The following is a 23,404-nucleotide window of genomic DNA, read 5'->3' as shown; positions in this document are numbered from 1 at the left end:
AATAATTGTTATTTAGTCAATACCACTTAAGTGCTTTTCACGCGCGCTGATTGGCTTGTTCAGAAGTGAATATCAAGTACTATTCACCTCTGAGCAGCCGATGAGGCAATATCGCACGTCAAGAGTCTAATTTCCATTTTTCGGTATATTGAAAGAAACAAACTAGTTTTATTGGTGTCTGTGTGGTATGTACTCAAACAATTATCTTTTTGTCGTTGAAAGTGGTGGATATTTACCTCAACTTGTAAGTTTGCACATTTTTTTCATCGAATTTCGCTATTGATGTTATTAAAAAGCTGCAAAAAAATTTTTGCGCCGGGGAACATTACGCTTCAATCTCCCATCACGTTTCTAATAGAAACAGAAGCCACAGGATTACAATTTGGCCACACACTACCCACCTTAGAGCGTGGCCACGTGATCTCGTCGATATCTGACTCATGACTGCTGACCGGTATGCGCGGCGTACCAATGTCTTTACTAATTTCTTCTCTCAGACGAGCCAGTTCTGCTTCAGCTGACCTCAAGGCCTGTTGGGATCGAGCTCTTTCCTGAGCCCACATTTCACGCTCAGTGTTCAGCACAGACTCGGCATGCTCCTTTGTAAGGCGTGAGGTCTGGAAATGACATGGAGTAAAACAATCATTTTAAGGGTCACATGGTGGACAAGGGTTCTATAAAAGGCAACACTCGGATACTTCTGTACATTACCTGTTCATTTGCTCTATCCCGCTGTCTATACTGCGCAATTTGTTCTTCTAAATTAGCCAAAGCGTTTCTCAATTCCTTCTTTTCTTCGTTTAATTTGGAAACAAATTCTGCCAGTTCTGTGTTTTGACGTACGATCCTCTCTTGTGCAGCGGCTTTAATGGGCGACAATGGTACTGTCTGGTCGTCCTGAAAATCATTTAAGGTAAGTAAGGTTCACGTAAAACTTGTTGGAAAATTAATCAGGCTATAACCAGTCCTGTATAACATTTGTCGTGAACCCCATTAGGATAGCTGGGCTTGCTCCCTATTTGAAAATGCTGGAATCATCGCTCTCAATGAAAATCACCTTTCAGTCCTCTTACTCGAAAGATCTAAATAACAATTCTGTTCCAAACTATTTGCTATAAAACAAAAACAATCTCTATTTGATAATAAACTTTACTTCTCATCGACCCTCTGCATAAACTGAAATGCATCAAACGTTTTTAGGAGAAATTCATTCTTGGTTGAATAGAAAGAAACCTTGAAATACTGGTGCGCCAGCAATGGAAAAACTGCAAATGGTCACCCTTAACCAACCAATCAGTTGAATGTTTAAGGATGGAGAGATGAATACGATTTCAAATGACGACATTCAAAGAAATTCGGCTTTTTTTCAACTTGCAAGGCACCTTACAGAGACCATGCATGATATATCGCCTGTAAGGGATGGGGGGAGGGGGGGGGGAGATCATTACTAAAGAGTCTTAGGAGGATGAGGTAACTTTCACTGTAACAACCACAATCCTCCAAACCCCCACCACCACCCCCTGGGGATAAATTAGGACCGAATATGGCGTGACTATATGCTTTACAAACAGAAAATGTTTGAAGACATGCTACTTACGTCTATGTGCACAGTGAGCGTTGATCTTATTTGCTCAAGTTCTTTCAGAAGATTGGCAAGTGATCTTTTAACTTCTTCCACCTCCTTGTTACCCCTAGAAAAGAATCGAAATCTGAATATACAAGATACCACAGGAACATATAAGTATTCTGCAAATTGCTGTGATTGGAATAAGACCAAGAGTTCAGACCGAATATGTCGGTCTACAGCCACGGCAAAATTTTAAATGTAAATTTTACTTCTACATTTCTAGGGACTTTCGGGCACGAACTGGGCTTCAGGCGAAGATCTACCGACGATTTAACGGAGATCTACCGACGACGGTCGACATATCCTAAGCGCTCTCCGGAAATCCATTATTTAATTACTGGAGTTCTTTACTAAACAAGGATCCTGGACGATCTTCGATAATCAAATTTGATCAGAAGGTCATTGAAGTCTAAAGTAATCGTTACATCAAGAAAAGCAAAACGCTGCAAAGCGGAAATAGTTGGCACATGAAAGCTCCTTGTTCCTTTAATGACTGAGTTATTCGGAAAAATAAGCCAGTCAGCGTTACCTGGTTGAAGCAGAGTCTACGGAATTTTGATGTTTGTTGATCAGCACCTGGTGTTGTTGTCTCATGGACTCCAGTTGTTGTTGATGAAGCTGGAGCCTCATGCGTAACGGGTACAGTGACGCCTCCTGGGAAGAGAACAGTTGTGTTACAATCACGTGACACCGTTGAGTAACCAGAACAAATTTCTTGTTCTCCAAAGTGCCAGAACAAAACGCAGTGATCGTTAAGTCAATTCTATTATCGATATTAAAGGAAATAAAATATCCATGTTAATAGCAGGGTTCACAGAGGTTTATCAAACTCCTCAGCGAATTTCTTAAGGCTGACTATTCGAATTTGAAACTTCTACTTCTCAACGAAAATATTCAAAGAATTACTTTCTCTGTGGAAGTGCCTTTTGATGACTATATTTGAAATAAAACTGCGAAATCTAGATTCGTTACAACGATACAAATAATAAGACTACAATATGCCACTTCTCCATTCCCACCCTCCCCTTGGTTGAAATATTCTTCTTAATGGTCCCCAGAATTTTTTTCAGCTGTGATAATTTTGTAAGTGGTTTCTTTAAGCCAACAGACCTTTTCTGACTGTTTTAATGCCTGGCTATCCAGATCTTGTTGTAACTCGCCCAGTTTCTTATCTCTTTCTGTCAAATCTCTGTTAAGATCTGCGTTCTTTTCTCTCTCGTTCTCCAGTTTCTGTTCAAGTTGAGCTCGCTTTTTCTTTTCGTTTTCCAGCTCGGTCTGTAGATGGCGTTCCCTTTCCTTGTGACTCATGGCAGTAGCTTGTTGAACGTCTCTCTCATTCTGCAGCCTTCTCGCCCGGATTCGTTCTTCCTCCAGAGTGCTCGTCAGTTCAACCAATTGTTTCTGTGAATAGAGAAAAAGAGTGAAAGATGGTTTTTCGTCTCATAACGAGGGAGAGACAAAGAAAAATCAGGAATCACCCCTTTACAACTTAAGGTCTTTGGAATGTTAGGCAAAGAAAGATCTGAGTCCACTGATACGACTGGAGGCAGTTCATTAACCGTTTACACCGTAACATCAGAATGCATATTCTCCAAACTTTTTTCTACACATTTTATGTCGTATTGACGAGGAGAATTTGCTTAACAGTCAAGAGCTCAGAGAGCGGGTGATCATTTCCCTTATTCTCATGACCTAATGTTTGATTCAGGGGTGATATTGTAAGGAGAAATTAGATGCTGGTGACTGGTAAGCGTCAAAGGGTTAAGGGGTCGTTTTTTGTATAAACTGGGCATCATGGGACTCGTTTGCTAACTAGGTTATGTACCAAGCTCACGTGTCACGAGCAAAGTTCTGCACCATGTTAGGAGCAGTGATGTCCGAGGCACTCTGTGTGGAGATAAATCTCAAGCTCTGTTTCTGAGAACGTCAAGACGAAATACCATCATTGTGGCAAAACCCACCAACTTTAAATAACAACATTACTGATTTTAAGTTCCCTTCACCCGGAGAGCGGAGACAAATAACCAAGCTTGTGTCACAAAGTCTCTAGGCATGGGAGTATTACCCCTCAGTTTCCTTCGAATTCCTTAACTAAATTCCTTAAACTTGACTCTTAACCATCCCATGTTCATGTCCAAGCTACAGGGGAATTCATGTGGCCTTTATGATGACAGAAAAAGACATTTCAGTACCTGCACAACATCTAGAGCTCCCTTTAATTGGTGAGCGACTATTTTCTCTGTCTTAGCAGATTCGTCGTTCTTGTCTTTTTCGTTTTCCAGAGACTCCTCAAGGAACGCGCTACGATTTTTCTCATCTTCAAGAGAAGTACTCAGTTCAACAGATCTCTCTCGGGAAGCATTTAACGCTGCTTGCAGTTCTAAACAAAATAAGACATTACGATATCAATAACTGAAATAAGAAGGCACGCGCATGAGCGATTTTGCTCCCAATGTCCTCACAAGTTCAACTGTTCAAACAGGGGTCATCTGTGCCGTCTTATTTTCCAATGAATTATAAATATCTTGGTTAAAGTATAGGAGAAGAAAAGGAAGAAGAATGTCTCGATGAATCACCAAACTCTGAGACAGAGTCTTCATGAAAAGCCAGGAGATCGCATCAATACGAAGGTTGTAATTTAAAACTAGTTCAATTTTGAAGCTAGATCTGTTTCTTTTACAGACAATGACCGTTAAACTGGCTCATTTTCCTTAATGTTTTACCTTTATTTGTGCTTCGCAGCTGATCTGCGCGCTCCTTTGAGTGTCTAAGCGCCTCTGTCTGACGTTTCTCGTTCGTCAAGGCCAACTGCACGTGTTCTGCTCGAGCTTGCTCATCTTTCAAAGCTGCAGTCAACTGATCGATAGTCTCACGATTTCTCTCTGTTGAAAAAGGGTTAAGATATTGATTGAGTTAATTCGTGAAAGGAATGTCATTACCACAACAATAACAGGTATCCTAACAGAAAAATAGGACGAACCCATTGCATGAAAAGTCTTGACACCGTAGGATATTGAATTGGTTTGGTTCGATAAGCAAAGCTTCGCCGTATACTACACTGCTTAAGAAAAACAGAAGCACGCACGCACCCACGCAAATGCATACACGCACACCCACGTCCACACACACTTGGGAAAAAACTTTACTTTTCGTTAAGGTGGCTCGTACTAGTTTCCTCGCGCGAGGAACAGATAACTCTTGCGTCACGCGCGAGAAAACGTGCGAAAGAAGCGCGAGATTAAAAGACGAAAATTTAAAACAAAGATGGCGGCGCGAAGATTTTTTTCTATTTTTGTGAGAAGTTCACCTAAGAGTGTGTATTTGATGTGTTGAGCGGCCACTGTGAATGAAGGAGTTAGAACCTAAGATAAAGAAGACGATTTTCGGAGAAATAAAGGTTGCTTTACTTCACATTTAAAAGAAATATTCAACCGATATGAAATCTTGCGACGGCGAAATAAGAACTCAAGTGAAGGATAATCTACCTGAGGTGGAAGACTTTGAAACTTAAAGGAAAATGATATGATATAGCCAAAAGTCGTGTGTAGGAATTTTAAGATGAGCCCGGGAGGCTGTCTTTGACAGCTGTTTAATGATTTTCTTAGCCGTAAACGTCTGTAAACATCAGATCGTAGGCGCTCGCGCAAGCACACGCAATTGTCAGCGGTAGCTATAACAGATCATGAGCAAATGTCGATCTTATAGAATCCAGATTTTTAAATGCGCGAGAACGCGCGTGGAAATTGCTAAACTCACGAAAGCTATTGCATGAAAACAAGTCCGGTGACCCCTTCTTTTTATTGTTCCAATATGATAATAACGTCGAAAGGAATCATCAGAAAAAAGAACTCTAAAATTCTAGGGAAGGAAATTTGCGATGTCTGAAAATTGCCTTTTTTCTAGATTATCTGAATTTCCGCTCCGTAGAATTTTTTAAAAATCTTTGTGCATTTTTCTTTTCAAGTGCCAAAGGCAATCACTGAAAAAAATGATGGGGTCACCGGGTTAGTTTTCGAATTATTTACGCCACAAGCTAAAAAATGCGTCTCAATAAGCCTATGAAAGCGTTGCCATGGAAACTGCTGGTAACGAAATGACACCTATTTTTGGATAACCAATTATTATATAATTCAACCCCGTAAAAGTGTTCAACTGGCCTTGGTCAGTCTTTCTGTTGTATTCTTTCAAAGTTATAAACCATCAAAAAGATGAAAACCGGTACGAGCCAACTTAATAAAGGCCAGACCCCAACACTGGGGGGTACGTTTCCTACTCTTTGCAAGAAGTGCGTGGGTTCTCTGACGTCTCTTGCTAACCAATGCGGAGAAGATGCGGGAGACGGGGCTTACGGTCATGTCGTCCTAGTCCGAGAAGACTAGAATTTCTAACCATAGATCGATGTCATAGCAGTGACCTTACATGGCGAAAAAAGGCGGGAGACAAGGTGGCCGAGTGGTAGTCGCACAGAGGTCTGGGCTCGAACTCTGTGTTTTGTTCTTGGCCAAAACGCTCCATGCTCACAGCGGGCTCTCTGTATAAATGACTAACGGTAAATTGTCAAAGAAACGGGTAGGGGCTGGGTAAACTTTGGAAACAGGAATATAAAAAACACGGTGGAAACACTTTCTAAACAAACCACAACAGTACTATTATTACTATTATTATTATTATTATTATTACTATTATTACCTAAAGCCTCTGCTTTCAAGGCCTTCTCTGTTTCCAACTCAGACTCCAAATTAGAAATAGCAATTCTTTCTCTTTCCAGCTGCACCTCTAATTCTGCCTTTTCTTGTTTATTTGCTGACAGCTGTCGGCGGAGGCCCTCTATGTTCTCCATCAGTCGGTTTTTATCTTGTTTGCCCCGCTGGCGCTCGCTGTCAACCGCATCTTGGTACTTTTTGGTGTTGGCTCGTTCGAGTTCTAACGCTTGAGTTTGATTTGAATGGCGCACTCTTTCAGCCTCAAGACTTGTCCTGCAGAAAGAGGGAAACTTGTCAAATCTTAATAATACAGTTCTCCAAAATGGCGCCTGTATGAAAAACCCACATCGTTCCTCTCCACGGGAAAATTAATATCAACACGTCCATCAATAGAAACATTTTTACGTAACCTTGTTAAGTTTTCGCGGAGAAGAGATAACAAACATTAGTTTTCCCCCACGCGTGCACCGGTCGGCAAATATAAATACAAAGCAACAAGATTTCATAACAGCCTATTATTATCCAACTACACTTCGTAGAGTACAAATAACGCCATAGACGAGTACAAACATCACGCGGTATTTTTACTCTAGAGTAGCTGTTAAACAGGTTTTCTCGCATCGCGCAAGCGAAGTGAATTGTACTTACGAAAAAAAATGGCGGAAAATTTGAATCATAATTCCGACGACGAAGAGTCAGAATGCCTGGCAAATATATATCCAAGTTTATTAGATGAATCGAACGAAGAAAAACACCTATACGACCTGGAAATTTCTTCATTTACTGAAGAAAATAGGAACAGCAAGACGACAACGCGCCAATTCCGTTCCGCTTCGCATACTTCTGTCACGCACTCCCCGTAAATAAATATCCGCGGAATTCGCCCGCACTGAACTTATTAGACGTTTTGTTGTGTAGTATCGCTGAGTATTTTTACTCGTTATTTGTATTTTGACGAGCCCTACGGGCTCGTCAAATAAGTATTTTTACGAGTTGTGCCGTATTTTGACGAGCCCGTAGGGCTCGTCAAAATACGGCAAAACTCGTAAAAATACTCAGCGATACTACACAACTAAACGTCTAACAAGATATATTTATTGACGGTCGAAAGCCTCTTATCACCCCTCTTCGGCTCCTTCACTACGGTATGTGATTCGCCGGCCTAAAAAGTTGCGCCACTTTCTTAACCAATGAGATGCAAAACATAAATATAGAGCGGCTTGGTCACTCGTGTCTTCCCGCCCTTGAAGTCGACCACGTGTACGCATCATAAGTTCTCATTGGCTCCTTACGAAGTTAACATCTGTTCTGATTGGCCAATGTGATTCCGGTAGTTTTTGCGACGAAACTTGATCGGAAAGTGCTCTGGCATGTATTTACTCACTTGAGGGACATAACCTGGACTCGTTCCTTCTCCAGGGCGGTTCCTAGTTCTGTGATTCGACTTTTTTCTTTCGCCAAAGCTTCCTTCAAGTCTGACACTAAAGACCTCTCCCTCGTCAGCGAGTTGGTGAGATCATTTTTCACATGATCCGCTTGCTGTCCTTTCAGCAGCACTGAAATGAAATAAAAAGTTTCAAACGCTCCGTTAAATTTGGTTAACGACGTTTTTATGAAAGTTGAAAGACTGACAGATTTCAAGTCACGCTTTTAGTAAAAACGATCAGCGGCAAACGTTTCCGTTGATTTCACTTACTTTGCTTATGAACCGCAAATATTTCCAACAGAAAATAATTGATGTCCTCTACTATTTCCGCATTGCAGCACAAACGGACGCGTGGCAGAAAGCAAATAAACGTCCATGTTTTCGTTTGTAATTTACGTAGCTTTAGTTTTTACTTCAGAAGTCATACCACTAACTCTCGGTACTTCGTTGTTACTGAGCACAAAGAAAGAAAACATGACATATTTCTTACACTGTGCCCTGACATCTCTCTCTCGTTTTTTAGCTCCCTCTAACTCGACATGCAGCTTCTCCACGAGGTTTTCCTGCTAAAATAATAATAAAAAAAAAAGCTTTAAGAACGAAGTCTCGTTTTCATTAGTTTGTATCATTTAAGTCACCTCAACATAAGCAGTTCTAGATGCTATAAATAACAAATAAACCTATTAAAACGTTACTACTGAGTAGTCGTGTCAAACTCACCCGCTCGATCAAAGGTTTCGTGGAAGTCTTACGAAGCTCGTGAATCTCGGCCAGCAAAGAATCACGGTCTTTTTTACGAAGGTGTTCCATAACACGACTCGTTAGTTCATCCTTAGAAAAAACAATAACAAATAGCTCATCAATCCAGATGGCCAAGGTTTTTCTTTCGAAATTATGATTCACTGAGAGTTTAAAAGTGAACGAATGCGAAAATTAAGAGTGTGGAGTAACTTTGCCCATCACTCCTAACCGCCTCCTGGTTAGCTCAATGGATAGACCGCTGGACTGTTCTGCGGGAGGTCGAGGGTTCGAGCCCTGGCCGGACCAACACTCAGGGTCTCCTGCAGGGTTAGGGGTAGGAGACGTTAACTTCCCACGCACGAGATTACTGTGTGATGGATGTCCTCCCCTGGGGTGGGATGGGTGGGTAACAGGACCCCTGTTGATACCAGTGTTTACTACACTGAAGGGGCTATCCTGTATAAATGTAAATGTCTACTCTACTCGTCAGTTTGGAGAAGTACAAGTGTTCTAAGGATGACTTAAGGATGCTTTGTACCTGTGTGTGTATCTGATCCCGCAGTAGTCTGGCCCCGGGCGAGTCCTGACCGTGAACAATTTGTGAGGTCCTCAGCTCTGCTACAAGAACATCTTTATCTTTCTCAAAGACCTTAAAGGAGTACGAAACAAGTACAAGTACTTTTTAGATAGACTCCATTTAGTTTGACTACTTAAAAAGTAGATCAATATGACACCAGACTTCCCTGTACATATGATATTGTTTATTCACCACTAAGAAAAACTAGGGAAAAATTCAAAATGCGTTCTAAAGGACTTGACATTAAAATTCTACAGTAACAAAAAAAAAAAAAAAATCTAGGAATCCTGATTTGTTAAACAATCTTTTTCAAATAATCTTTCATATCCAGATATTGATTACTTCACGGCTGCACTCGGAATTTCCTTTCATGAATACACAGCTCTAATCCCTCTTCTATTCGTGTTTTTGTCCGTTTGTGTAAGTTTGTTGTATTTCTGTGCATAAGTTTTCTTCTTTTTCCACATGGTCCGCACATTAATAGTGAGCAAGTGTGATTAGCATTTGCTATTTTGGGTCATCAGAACTGAAAAGAACACAAACGTACCTTTTGCACGGCGTTTAACAAGTCTGTCCGCCAATCAGCTTCCTCGTGAAGTTTACCGGAGGGCTGAAGAAAAAGTTACGATGATATTAGAGAAAAGAACAAGTAAAAGAACAAACTTTAAATTGTAACTTCAGTCTAGGCTTGATTATCGCAAAAAGGGAGGTTAACCTTAGAAGTTTTCCAAAACCTTGGGGAGTTATTTGCTTTCAGGAAGACTTCAAACATTTCCAAGCAGCAAGAGGATGTGTAATTAAGATTACCATGCTTGTCAAACCCAAAAGTGTCAAAAGCCATTAGCTGACTGGTACCAGAGGTTATCTAGACTTCTCTCAAAGTGATCCTTGCAGCAATAAACCCTACTAATTTAGTCGTAGAAATATGGCCTGAAAAAAATTCAGGCCCGTACGGGATTTGAACCTATGACCTCTGCCATAACGATGCAGTGCTCTACCAACTGAGTTAACAAGCCAACTGGTCATTATGTTGAATAAAGGCTGATAGTTTCTAAAGAAACTGTTTGGGGCTGCGTCGGTGGGGGTAACGAAATAATTTGGATATATCAACAAAGTTGAAATGGTAAATTGGCCACCGTAACGATTACAAAAGCTGACGTTTCGAGCGTTAGCCCTTGGTCGAAGCGATAGCCCTTCGTCATTCGCTTCGACGAAGGGCTAACGCTCGAAACGTCAGCTTTTGTAATCGTTACCGTTGCCAATTTACCATTTCAATTTTGTTGATATATCCAAATTATTTGGTCATTATGTTGGTTCGTATCAAGCCCGTATCTAGACTAGCGATAGTTCATTTAGTGGTAATCACAGTTGTGGGCTAAATGACGACATTGAAAATCACAGTTATGCCAGGTAGACTAACCTAACACAACCAACAGTGAAAAAAATACAGTGTCACAATCTAATTTAATGTAATCATACCTACATCATAGACGACGTTGTTAACAGTAATAAGTTTCTGACTTCGTTGCTTTTATTCTGATTAAATTTTATGCTAGGCGTTTCTAATTCTGCCCCGACTCCTATTCCATTGTTCGCGGTGAAAGTCAGCCCTTACCGTAGAAACTTTTCGAGTTTGTACGACTAGATTTTTCAAGGACTGGACAGCTTCAAGAAGCGCCTGCTTCTCCGCTGACCAAGAAGACTGTAAAACCGTTACATCCGGGCTTACTAGTGATCGGTCTTGAGGTGAAGGAGATACTGCGCTAACAAGTGATTGGATGGTCTCAGCCTCAGTATGAAGATTGTCGAGGAGACCCTGGTAAAGAGAGGATAAACGATATACTCTTGATAGGATCCTTAAAACAGGGGTATTATTTGCTTCAGTCTGACATAAAGAACTGTATATGTGCACGATCCTTCGCAGTAAAGCACTATTTAAGCAATAGTGAAAATCAGACCTGAAAAATTTTTTTTCAGGTCTGATTTTCACTATTGCTTAAATAGTGCTTTACTGCGAAGGATCGTGCACATATACGTTTCATAACCGCAGTTCATATATATGTATTTCATATGTTTGTTGTTTGATAAAGAACTGTCTTGCTAATGGTGCCTTTTTCTGCGTATTTAGAGCCACCTGCGTCTTCTAAATTGGCAAAACCAAGCCTGTGCACGACTCAGGTGGCTTGAGCCGCTAGAAATCACTCTATTTCCCAAGCATAAAGCGACTTGGAGTATTGTTACTCCCCCCTGGATGGGATGCCAGCCCATTGCAAGTTACTCCTACATTTCGTAAGCTTCCCTGGTGATTTGCCCGTGGTTACTAAAATCCCTCGAGCTTAGAGGTCCTCTCTGAGTCTGAAGTTCCCACCCCAAGAACACAAATACGTTACAATAAATGGGCCAAGGCTCGAACTATGACACTCGACCCGAAGTCCAGCGTGCTGACAATTTTATCTTCTAGCCACAATTTTGTCTTTCATTAATGTGTTAATAGATCTACCTTGTCATAAATGGATATTGACTGATTCATCAAACACGCATAAGACAAACCCTCTCTTACTTCGATAGTGTTTCGGGATTTCGGAGGCGAAGTGGCTGCTGACTTGACTTGGGCCTGCCGTACGAGCTGTCCAACAAGTTCACAGTCCAATCGCTCGTTCTCATCCAGCGCCGAGTTCAGGCGCATGCGCATCTCTGGTGACGCAGATTCGATGCCTAGAAAGGTAAAATGTTGAGACCACTATTAGGAAGGTTAAAGATTAGCGTGTCATATTTAATTAAAAATTCAACTGGCAGAAATTGAAAACTTTCACTTGGAGAAAAAACATTTAGAGCAGTTAGAAACATCGCTAAACTGGTAATAACTGACAACCTCCCATCGAGATAATGCCAAAGTTTAAAGATAATTTGGTTTTAACAACTTAGTTGAAACTCTAAATTGGCCACCGTAAAGAGTTAAAAAGCTGACGTTTCGGCTGTTAGCCTTTCGTCAGAGGCAAAGTTTAAAGCCTAGTTTTCATATGTCGGGAGAATCCCAGACGGTCAGCGATTCCATCGACAAATGAAAACTCGAAATCGAAGAGATCTGCGACTCTCTGGGCTGATCGGCGGAAAATCGGGAACGTTTCCTTTTTCCCGACAGGTACAAGATTTCTGCGATGATCGCTGACAAAACTACAATTTTCATTGTCGGGGACGCCGCCAATACTTTCAGCTCGCTGCCAGTCCTCTAGATGCTCAAATAAAGACGGCGCGTGGAAAAATCTGGAAAACACGTCTGTCGGTCTCTCAATATATAGGAAAAATCTGGGATGGTCGGGAAACATTGAAATCACCGATCGTCAGGGATTTTCCCGACACATAATATCAAATTTTAACCACTGACCTGATATAGTCATCAGGCGCTCGATTTCTCGTTGATGATCCTGTCGCATTCTGTTCACCTGGTCATTATGTGTGGCGAGCAGATCTTTCCGTAAATTGTTCAATTTTGTCAAGTTGTCCATCTCTAGCTCGGCCTTCATTTGTTTTATATCCCGTTGTCGTCGCTGTTCTTCATTCTCTTTCACAGCCACTAGCTGATTCTCGTACTGCCGTTTGAGGTTTTCTTCCACGCTTTTTAGTTTCTATTGATAGGCATAAAATTGGAAATGAGTATCACTATACTAAACACTTACGAACAAGGAAGTAGTTTTAAACAATCTGTGCAAACTTTTAGAGGGCACATTTCAATTGAGCGTCGCAAGCAATCCAAAGAAGCACTGGTTCTTGTTCGTTTCGCCCTGTGTTTTTTCTACAGCACTTGTGCAATCATCTTGACCAAAATACGGCAACGCTAAACAAAACACGTTTTCGCACTTATTTTGGACGATTAACATTTCACTTCAATCAGTTCAAGCATTGGCAGTAAATAACCGAAAGTCCACTTCAACAATTGGTGAAAAATTCCAATTCTCTCAAGACCAACTGCACTGCCAACAACAACTCGAAGCAAAGAACAGATTAAGTTGATAAAAACTGGTACTGCTTTCTGGCTCCACCAATCAGAAGTCTAAAAAAAATTTGCGCTTATCATTTATCATTTTTCAAACAAATAAAAATGTGAGTGAGATAATCAGTCAACCCCACTCTTAATTTACAGTTTTGCAAACACCACACCTGTTCAAATACAAGCTGTTGACTCGGACTCAAAGCATCTTCAGCTCCCGTGGGTACCCCCCTTGTCAGTTCCGCCTTGAGGGCATTGACTTCATCTCTGTGCGTTTTTTGTAAGTCAGCGATGGTAGACGTGTGACTGTCCTCTTGGGATTTGAATTTTTCACGTAATTGGTCCATTTCTGCTCGGAGAGCTCCCAACTGGCGCGACTCAGCCAGAAGATTTTTACGAAACTGTTCTTTCTCTTGCTCTTTGGTTCGCACGATCTCTTGTGACTGATTTAATTTCTGACTCATCGCCTCCAACTGCAGAGGACAAAAAACGAAAAGAAAATCATTACTTTGCTACAATGTATAAGGAATAGAATTAAAAGGATCAACTGCCGATAACTAACAGAACCATATTCAGCAGAATGCAAGCCAAGACGCGTCATGTCTACCCTGTTAACATGCGAAGAAAACATTACGTGCATTCAAACTCGGGAAAGTTTAAAAAAGTGTTACCAAAACAATTTCTTGCCAATCACAAAACAGTTTTTAAAAGTATTCGTGCTTAATTTGAAACCGTTTGATCTCATGAGCGTGATCTGTTCTTTGTGGATCGTAAAATTGACAAAGTCGTTTTACCAAGAGCTCAAAATTCGTTGAGCAAACAAACGAAAAATCGGTACGAATGATCTGCGCATTCACTCGCTCGCGCTTTTATTCGCGCGCACATTCACTCGCGCTCACATTACGTCATATCTCGTTCTTAACTAACCTGCTTGGCTAGATGGGTTTCTGCTTCAGTATCTCTCTCCTCCTTCTCAGTTTTCTCTCGACTTAATTCGTTCTGCAACACTTTAATTTCTTCTCTTTTCGCAGCCAGCTGTTCTCCCTGTAGCCTTATCTCTTCTTCTTTAGAAGCCAACTGTTCTTCCGCATTTTTCAACTTTCCTACGTTTTCAACTGTCAACTGCTCCATGGCTTTTACTTTACTATCGAGCTCTTCAATGACCTTTTGTTGTTGAACCAAAGCATCTTGGCTCCCTTTGAGCGCTTTGTCAAACTCTTCCTTACCTTCCACCCCTTCTTTGCTCTCCTCCAATAGTTTTTCTAATTCTTTCATGCGGTCTTCGCGCTCATTTATCAAATTTTCTTGTTCCTTCAGTTTGCTGTGCTGGTCTTCCAACAGTTTCTGCTGCTCTTCCATCATTAGGTTCATTTCTTCCATCTGCTCCGCTAAGTTTTTCAATTCGTCTTCTTTCTTGTCAAGAGCCTCTTTGAACGTGTCTAACTGTTCGGCTAACGCCCGAGATTCTTCGTCTTTACGATCGTAAGCCTCGCGTTCGTCTCGCAGCATTCGGACAGGGGTCGGAGTTTCTTCCCGTTCCGCTCCACCCTCGTGCTTGGTCCGATTAAGCTGCTCCTAAAAAGGGTAAGGAAATTATTTTTTTAACATTGCCCAGTAGCAATTAAGTACAGTTTACAGAAGAGGTGAATACATATTAAATTCCTTCAATACAAAACCACAAAAACCGGATGGCTCGACAAAAATCTCCGTGCACGTTCTATTAGCCTAAGAGAGAGGAGCGAAATAAACCCATTTTTGGATCAGGTTTCCTTAGCATATTGTGAGCAAGATTACATCTGGTCCTCTCAGATTATAATGACTCACTAGAACTTAGAATTCCTCATTCGCAGTTAGATGTTTTACCCATTTCCACGTTGATCCTTAGACAAATAGCCATTGTGAGGTGATGCGCTGATCTATTCGAAGCTTCAACTTTCTCCCATTCCACAGAGGTTTGGGAATTTGAACCTCGCAAGGCTGGGGTAAGAAATTTGAACCAGAAGCATCAAGTCTTTCCAGTGGAATAATCGTGTTGTATTTTTAAACAAGGAGGCGTTTAAAGGTAAAGAACTTACTTTCGTGAGCAATTGGCTCAAAAGAAAAGGTTTACAAGATCTGAATTTTAAAGCTTGGTCAGTGAGTAGAAAGTCACCGTCGCTGATTTTCCTTTTCCAAAAACTGAGCTGATCCTTAAATTCGGCACTTGGGCAAGGCATTTGAACACAATTTTGGCCCGGAAGAGGGAGTTTGAACAAATCAATCAACAAAAGTTCAAGTGCCCAGGGGGTTGCGGGCAAGGGGTGTTGAAGTTTCCAATTGTCGACGTATAAAAGTCTCGCCAAGAAAAAATGTCATGATTTCACATTGAGGTCATACCAAAGTACACTTTCTCGTGGCCCTCTCTGGGAGACCATGAAAATAATAGAAAAAGAGGGTTGTTATCTCACCTTCAGCGCAGAGATCTGGAGAAATCCATCATTAAGCTGTTTCTGCATGGTCACTTTCTCTCGCTCCAGGTCCTTCTGAGTCTCCTCGCTAGTTTCCAGATCCTCCTGCAATTTGTCTTTCAGTTCCTCCAACTCCTTAAAAGCTTCCAGAGCTTTGGTCAGTTCATCTTGCAGATCCTTAATCTGCGCCAACAAATCGATCTCAGCTTGCGTCTTTGTACTCAGCTCCCCCTCTAACTCAATGTTACTCTGTTCCAGTTCCTTTAAGCGGGTACCCAGCTCCTCGATAGCAGTCTGCATTTCTTCTTTAGACTGTTCCTCCACGTTTATTTTCCCTTCCAGCTCCTTGCACCTGCCAGCTAAGTCTTCCCGCTCAGAGCGAACCTGTTCAACGAGTTCCATAAGCTTGTTCGCTTCCGGCTCCTGAATACTTTCTTCCAAGACCTTCTTGTAGTTCTCGACTTGTCGCTCAAGGTCGTTGACTTTCGCCTTTAATTCTTGAACGGTTTCCTCATCTTGTTTGGAATCTCCGCTGCCTGTTGGATCGTCAACTCCCCATAATTCGTCACCATGAATACCTCCCTCAACAGTTTCTACAGTAGTGACCTGTTGAACGAAACAAAAACGTCTAAATGAAAAGTTTCTCACTCACTGCGCGAATATGCATCATTGACCCATAGACTACTGCTGTTGAAGTAAGTAGGCGCAAGCTAATATCGAGTCACAAAAAAACCTTGTCAAGGAGAACGAGTACTAAAATCCGGATTGAAAAAAAATCCCCTAATCTTACTCTACAGAGATGCAATGTTCTGTCTCGTATGTCCAGACTTATGACTGCGTCTGTAGAAGGATCACGGATCAATGTTAGGTTCTGTGCAAGTGCGCACCCACCCCTCCCCTAACCCAAATCTTGTTATCAGATGACTGTTATTGGGGTCAGGGGAGGGGTAGGTACGCTGTTGTTCAAATACCGACATTTGATCCGGATGTACTTCGTACTTAAACGCCTTCTGACCGCGAACACGAATTAAGAAATATAGAGTGAATAATTTCTGATGAGGGTATTTCCGCTCATTTATTCTTCTTTGGACAACCAAACGCACCACTGAAGGAAAGCTAACTGCACTCTCTCATCTTGTTTTTTTTCTTTGAAATTTTTTTTGAGGTATAAAGCCCTCTCAGTCAGTGCCAGGCAGATGTAAATTCGGAAACGCTTCACCATATGGTTGGAAAAGATTGGATAAGTTTAAATATGCAAGTGGTCATGAGCGGACGAAGCATGCAGTTCCATGGTATGATCATTACTCGATTTTGGAGCAGTTAGTATTTCAGAGTTCCAATAAGGATCACTAATAGCGTGAGCAACAGAAAGTACGTCCAGCCGGTATACCTGTATCAAGGGTGCTTCCTTCTGCAAGGACGCAGCGCGTTGGAGTTTCTCAATCTCTTCCTTATCTCGCAGCTGTTCCTGCCTCAACTGATTCACGAGTTCATTCTGTTCTTTTGCCTCCGCTTCTAATTCAGGAATCTTCTCGAGGTGGATCTGCGCCTTCTGGAGCAGTTCTCGTTTCTTCTCTTGCTCCAACTCAGCGTTTTTAAGCCTTTCCGTGAGCTCTTCGTTCTGTTCCGTTAGTTGTTTGAACTGCGATCTCAGCTGCTGGAGCTCGTCATACTGCATGGTGTCTTCTCCTTTCGCCTTGGACAGCTCACTACTCAACTCTTCTTTCTCGTCCCACAGCTGCTGCACCGCCTCCCTGAATTGTTCAATTGCGTCCTTTAGTTTTTCGTTTTCCTCCTGCAAATCGCCGATATCTTCCCGTAATTTCTCAACCTCCTTCTTCAAATGATCATTCTCCTGAATAACTTCGCCCTCAGAGCCCGTCATTTGTGATCGATTAGCTTCTTTCTCTAAAGAAGCAACTTTTGCCTCCAATAGAGAGTTTTCTTCCTGAAGCCGCTGAGAAACCTCGCTCAGTTCCTTCACATTAGCCTTGAGTTCCTCCGGGCCATCAAGTTCATCGAGTTTCTGCGCCTCAACCTGCACTACCTTTTCCTCCAGGTCTTTCTTCTCTTTGGCCAGCTGCTCTATCGCAGCCTTCAGTGCGTCATTCTCTCCCAAAAGTTCGTCGCCAGCTTCCTTCATGGTTTCTAATTCTTCAGCCAATTCATCTCTCGCCTCTCTTAACATTTTCAACTCCCGCGAGTGTTCTTCTTCCTCTTTGTTCTTCTCCGCCACTTCCTGCGCCAGGCGAAGCCTACCTTCTTCTCGAAGAGCTTCCACTTCAGACACAAGAACTCTTCTTGCTTCTTCCATCTCCCGCTCGCGGTCTTTTAATTCTTTTAACTCCTTCTCCGCGGTCTCGACTTTTGATTTCAATTCTTCATTTTCTTTTTCTATCACCTCGTTCTCTTTTTTCACGTTATCTGGGGCTCCCCCTTGTAGCCTGTCGTTTTCAGTCGCCATTTCTTCCATTTGTTCATTCGCTTTATTCAGTTCGTTAGTAAGGCGTTCTTTTTCTTCTAATTCCTCTTTCAATCTAGCCATAAGATTCTCTTGAGCCGCCATTACTTGCTCGAGCTCCTCGTTTCGTTGAGACGTAGCATTAAGAAGTTCTTTCTGCGCCGTGCGGGCCTGGTTCCACTGTAAGACAAATTCAAAATGACACTTCAGCCCGAAAAATGCCAGTGCGTAAAGTATGAGACTAGGGTAGACTTTTACGCTACTTGAATAGTTAAAAGCAAAAAAAAAAAAAAAAAAAAACCCCGACGAAAATTAACTAACAAGCCAATAATTAACGCACTCGTTAGAACACCTGTAGTTGATATTACCTGTTTGGTCATTGTGGCCACAACTTCGAGCAGTTTTTGCGCTGCAGATCTGAGTCTGACCCCAGAATCTGACGAGAGAAGGAGAGAAAAATCAAAGTGAATTAATCTAGGATTTCTTCGGGTGCTTTTCTTGAGTTGGTTCTTATCGGAGTCAAAGGAACGTGCAAATCTACTTTTCACGAGTACGTGCAGGCGAATGTGTTTCGCGTGTTTTCAGTGTCAAAAGGATTGGAAAATTAGTTGTACCGTCGTCTACAATATTCGGGCTTCATACTGCCACGCTTGTCAAGAGTAATCCATACAGAAGCGTGAAAAAACGGATGGGCTCTCCTCAAAGGACGAGGTTTTTTTGAGCTGAATCCAGTTTAGTCAGTTGTGAGAAATGAACCCTTCGATTGACAACCAGGACGGTTCGACTAACCAGTTCTTACTAAAGGGTAGAGGCTGTACAAAAATCCTTAGACGAATTGATAATCCAACATTTTTTGTTTCACCACATAAACTTTTGTCCCAGAACACACATTCAGCGAGTTCCAGTTGATTTACAGCGGGTAGTGACACGCAGTGTAGGCGTTTCGCGCTTGTAACGCGTGGGAATTGCGTGCGAGCAGGCGCGTGTAATTCAGAGCGGGACTAAGAGTGATATTATTGGTCGGAATGAGAGCCAATTTTCTCCCTTGAATAGCTAAGATTTACTTTACAAAAGAAATACTTTCATCGGTTTTTCCTCGGGATTTTGGATGCTTTTCCCTTCTTTAAGCCTTTGGACAAAAAAAAAGTTTCTGACACCCTTTTTCCAAATAACCTTAGACCGTACCTATCACAAGTTCCTCAGCTTGTTCGTCTAAGCTCGGCCCTTGAAACATAGAGTCCGTCTGTCGCTGCGACAGTTCCAACCCTTCGTCACTGAGAAGAGACAAGTCGGTCTTACTGGTCAGCGTTGCATCTTCTGACCCGGACAAGTCGGCGGCAGCACCTCCGGTTGGTGTCGCAAAGTTGACCGAAGGGGCGCTGGGTCCCGCAGCGGGCGTTGACGTCAGTAGCCCGGCAGGAAGCGAGCTTTGCGGGCGACGAATAGAGTCTGGTGGGATCTGGGACTCGTGTAATGTACCGGACTCCAACTCATGTAATGGCCACTGTGTAAGCTGTTCTTCATTTTGGCTGGTCTCCTGTATCAGGTCCTCGAGCTGTTTGTTGATCGTCTCCTCGGTAGAGGCCGCTTGCTTCACCACATCAGAAAGAAGTTTTAAAAGTCGCTCGTTTGCCCGTTGCAATGCATCTCTGACACAGAGAAGAAGATAAAAAATGGTTTAGAATCAGTTCAACCCGTCGAACACGACAGCACAGTCTTATGGGAACGGAACTTATACAGTTATAGCTGTGGGCCCACACCTCTCAGCAGCAAGTCGTTCCACATCAGAGCGTAGCATGGTAACGAGGTTATCTTCCTCTTGATGTTCTCTGTCTCGACGAGTTAAAATCAAGTTATAATTGTCTGACTGACGCTGAAGATCGTTCTGAAGACGAGCTTGTTCAGTTTCCATCTAGAAAGAACAAACGGAGGGAAAAAATGAGGGGATCTTGCAAAGGAATTTTGCCAACAGAATAAAATTTCCCCAAAAAAACCTTTTACCAATTTCCCTGGCAAGGAGCCCTGGCAAGAAGCCCTGTCAAGACAGGTAAAAACCAAACTTTTCTTCGTTTAAAAATTTTTCCTTGGCAAATCTCCTTGTTCAAAAGCCGGCCTCTCAGTTTTTTAGACAAGAAGATCTAACGCGGAAAAGTTAGTTCAAAACAACTTGCACATGAAGCTCTAGTTTACTGCCGTCAATTTTATGCAGTTCCCTGAGGTAAAAAAGATCATAAGTTGAACGTCCAGATCTCAAGAAATAACCAAACTTTTAACCCCGAAAAAAACATAAAAGACTAAAAGACGGGCAAAATAATGAGATCCAAGAGCTCAGAAAAACTTGAAAACCCATCCATAAATATAAACAGGTAAACATGGCACACCAATATGGCATTAATCAAGAAAAAACAGCTCCTGTTAAACATTGTCTACCCCACACACCTCCTTAATCAGAGACTGTTTCTCCTGCAGCTTGTTCGACAATTTTTCATTCTCATCCTAAACGAGAGAACATAAGAGTTAAGAATCAAGACAAAATTGGCAGAGTTAGTTATTTATACCAATGATTATTACTATCAAAAGCTTTGCTTTGAAAACGTCATACTGGATGTTCAATTAAGGATTTGTTGTCTAACGAATTTGAAAACAACAACATCGCAGTTTTATAGAGCGTTGGTGTAAAGAAAAATGTCGAAATGCAGAGTATCAGGGCTCGACGCTAACTTTTCAACTTACTAGCCAAGTGGCTAGTGGCATCTTAGACGTTACGACAATTTCAGTTTGTTTACTAGCCAAACTGGCTAATGGAAATTGAAAACCACTAGCCAAAACTGAATTCTACTAGTCTGTGGCAAGTCGGCTACCATTAGTGTTGAGCCCTGAGAGTCCCACCTTAGTTCTAGCAATTTCTGCTATAAATTCTGTCTCTTGGGATTTCAGGTATTCTTGAAGTGTCTCCATCTCTTTACGGTATTGCTCCTGAAGTTCCTCAAGACCTTTAGCCTGCTGAGCCTCAATAGCAGCAGCTCTTTCTTCGGCAGCCGCGAGATCCGATTTGACATGGTTAAGCTCCTACCAATATCAAGCACAAACAAAATAAACCAAGAAACAAAAGTAATTTTAAAATTGAGGGGACAACGAAAGCCAGTACCGCGTACAAAACAAACAAACAAAAACAACATAAAAAAAAAATAGTGAAGCTACTCCACATGGCATCTCAGCCGCCACTTGAAAAGTCTCTTGAATTTTTATGGCTACTAATTTCATCACTGATTTTCAAATTTTTGAATTTTTATCTATAATTTATCTGATCTAGTGTAGTGCCGACACCCCAGCTAGTAGCACAAGCAAGTTGCCGTATGAATGCTTCGTTATACTTCTAAAATAACAACAACACAAAACGACAGACCAAGAGTCCGTAGCCAGTAAAACCAGACAGACGGACACAGACTGGAAGACCTACAGACGGTCACAAAAACAGAAGGACGGACTGACAGACAAGTTAGTGGGTGGGCGAGAAGCTGTAATGCTACGTAACCGCACTGACCTTGACCAAAGACTTAACCCACCCAATAAGCTTTGTACAGCCTCTCTAATAACCAATTCCCGAATTAACTTTAGCCCCTTTTTCAAAGGTGCTCATCCTTTCGTGGGATGATAAGTTTTTATTAACATGCAGATTAAACTCATTTTCACAAGAATGGTTTCACACCGGGCCTCGTTTTGAAAAAGAGGCCAAAGGTAATTCGGAAATGGCCTATTGGTAATTATCCTTGGGTTACCGCAATATTGTTCGTGTATCTTTACCATTTTATGTCTCTCCTCCAGCAAGCTCTGCAGCTCTTGTACCTGCTCTCCATGTGCGGAATCTACATTACTCCGTACATTCTCCATCTCCTTGTCAAAGTTCTCCTGCATCCGTCGCACGATATCATGATGGGCCGTCTGAATGCTGGCCTGTAGCGCTTCAAGCGCCAGCACGCGAGACTTCTCACGCTCAAGCGCGTCTTTGAACGCGTCGATCTCCTTGCTGTGTGCTTCGTCTAGTTCCTCCTTCACTTGGGAAACCTCTCTCTCAGCGTCCAAACTCACGGCGGAAAGCTGATCGTTGTACGCTTGCGCAACCTCCTTTTTCAGTCGTTCGATTTCCGTCTCGTGTGCAACCTTGAGGTTGTGAATTTCATCCACGTGTTTCTGTTGTAGTTCAGCCAATCCCCGTAACTGTTCTGCGTGATTCTGCCCCAGGCTTGCCTCGAGCTGTCGGAGGTTTTCCAGATGTTCTTGTTCAAGTTCGTAACGAGCCACTTCTTTGGCCTCTTCCAGTTCAGTTTGGAATTTCTCGGACATCTCAGCGCGTGTAAATTCTCTCATTTTTTCCAAATCCGCCTAAAACAGAGGGCGAAGTTTAATGTAATCAGTGTCAATGAAGAACATGACACCGGCTATACTTCTTTATGAAAATGATTGAAGCCTTTAAGAGTGTTGTGTTTGAGAGTGGTACAAAATAAGAAACGAAAAAAATCTTGAGCGGACTAAAGCATACTTCTACCAGTATGAAATAAAATTGGGACTTTCCCATACATAGCACAGAAGATTTTGTGAGAATACCGGTGGTGAAAGACCATTAAGAAAATCTCGTTAATAGAAACAGTAATATCGCACTACTCACAAAACTTGTTAAAATATTTTCAGCACAACAAATATTTAGATTTCTAATTTTCTTTTCTCGTAATATTACCTGCAAGATTACAAAATGTACCCCATGTTCTATATCCCTAACAAGGTTCAATTCAAGAAGTAAACTATAAACAAACCAACGAACAAACCTCGTGTTCAGACTCCAACCGAGCAGTCATTTCGGTGAACTTTTCCATGTGAGTTCGCACCAGTTCTTCTCGGACGGCCTCGAGTTCACGATCATGCTGCTCCTTTATCATCTGCAGCTGTAACTCCTGTTGCTGGCTGAGGTTACCGCTGAGCGCTTGTTCTAACCGTGCCATATCGGCGTTCTTCTCCTCCTCCAGCTTGGCTCTCTCAGCGGTCAGCTCTTCGTTGAATCTCATCTGTAGTGCCTTCATCTCAGCATCGTGGTTTAGCTGTTGAGCATCGAGTTCACTCAGATGTTGGGCGTCCTGTTCTTTTCGAGCTTGAGCCATGGCACCTTGGTGTTCTGTGGAAAAATAAAATAACAAAAATAAAAAAAATCAAAACAAGTGTCCTTTGCTTAATCCTTCTTGAAAATAGAGCAAACCTACGTGAAAATCAAGCCTCTTTGACGAGCTCCTAAGGGATCTACATATCCCGTAAACAATGGAGAACTAAAGTAAGTCAACAATCTTGCAACTGGGCTAATCGAACGATGTTAAAATGACTCACCCAAGAGTCAGGACACACCGACTGAAATTACGAGACTTTCGAAGTATTGCAAGGACCAATT

General features: G+C 42.0%; 1 protein-coding gene across 2 annotated transcripts in view; it reads right to left on the bottom strand.

Moving 5' to 3' along the window:
• LOC111328243 (uncharacterized) overlaps window positions 1-23,404 on the bottom strand; it is a 53,347-nt gene that overhangs the window by 2,758 nt on the left and 27,185 nt on the right. Inside the window, exons 15-41 of one of the 2 annotated variants that reach the window (XM_088742066.1) lie at window positions 22,794-23,137; window positions 21,775-22,353; window positions 20,860-21,039; window positions 20,410-20,466; window positions 19,731-19,882; window positions 19,156-19,619; window positions 18,339-18,406; window positions 16,900-18,150; window positions 15,510-16,115; window positions 13,990-14,637; window positions 13,233-13,535; window positions 12,460-12,700; window positions 11,635-11,789; window positions 10,690-10,890; window positions 9,622-9,684; window positions 9,036-9,146; window positions 8,477-8,587; window positions 8,247-8,322; window positions 7,715-7,886; window positions 6,317-6,603; window positions 4,351-4,509; window positions 3,820-4,007; window positions 2,738-3,028; window positions 2,157-2,281; window positions 1,598-1,691; window positions 712-897; window positions 402-617 (exon numbers count right to left, since the gene is read on the bottom strand). In XM_088742066.1, coding sequence (XP_088598192.1) covers window positions 402-617; window positions 712-897; window positions 1,598-1,691; window positions 2,157-2,281; window positions 2,738-3,028; window positions 3,820-4,007; window positions 4,351-4,509; window positions 6,317-6,603; window positions 7,715-7,886; window positions 8,247-8,322; window positions 8,477-8,587; window positions 9,036-9,146; window positions 9,622-9,684; window positions 10,690-10,890; window positions 11,635-11,789; window positions 12,460-12,700; window positions 13,233-13,535; window positions 13,990-14,637; window positions 15,510-16,115; window positions 16,900-18,150; window positions 18,339-18,406; window positions 19,156-19,619; window positions 19,731-19,882; window positions 20,410-20,466; window positions 20,860-21,039; window positions 21,775-22,353; window positions 22,794-23,137 — 7,328 coding nt within the window. The remainder of the gene's footprint in view (window positions 1-401; window positions 618-711; window positions 898-1,597; window positions 1,692-2,156; window positions 2,282-2,737; window positions 3,029-3,819; window positions 4,008-4,350; window positions 4,510-6,316; window positions 6,604-7,714; window positions 7,887-8,246; window positions 8,323-8,476; window positions 8,588-9,035; window positions 9,147-9,621; window positions 9,685-10,689; window positions 10,891-11,634; window positions 11,790-12,459; window positions 12,701-13,232; window positions 13,536-13,989; window positions 14,638-15,509; window positions 16,116-16,899; window positions 18,151-18,338; window positions 18,407-19,155; window positions 19,620-19,730; window positions 19,883-20,409; window positions 20,467-20,859; window positions 21,040-21,774; window positions 22,354-22,793; window positions 23,138-23,404) is intronic. The other variant, XM_088742068.1, reaches the window with a different exon arrangement.

Source organism: Stylophora pistillata, chromosome 12 (assembly GCF_964205215.1).
Source record: "Stylophora pistillata chromosome 12, jaStyPist1.2, whole genome shotgun sequence".
NCBI classification, from domain to species: Eukaryota; Metazoa; Cnidaria; class Anthozoa; order Scleractinia; family Pocilloporidae; genus Stylophora; species Stylophora pistillata.
Note: the sequence above shows the minus strand (reverse complement) of the source record. Positions and strands in the feature narration are given on the sequence as shown.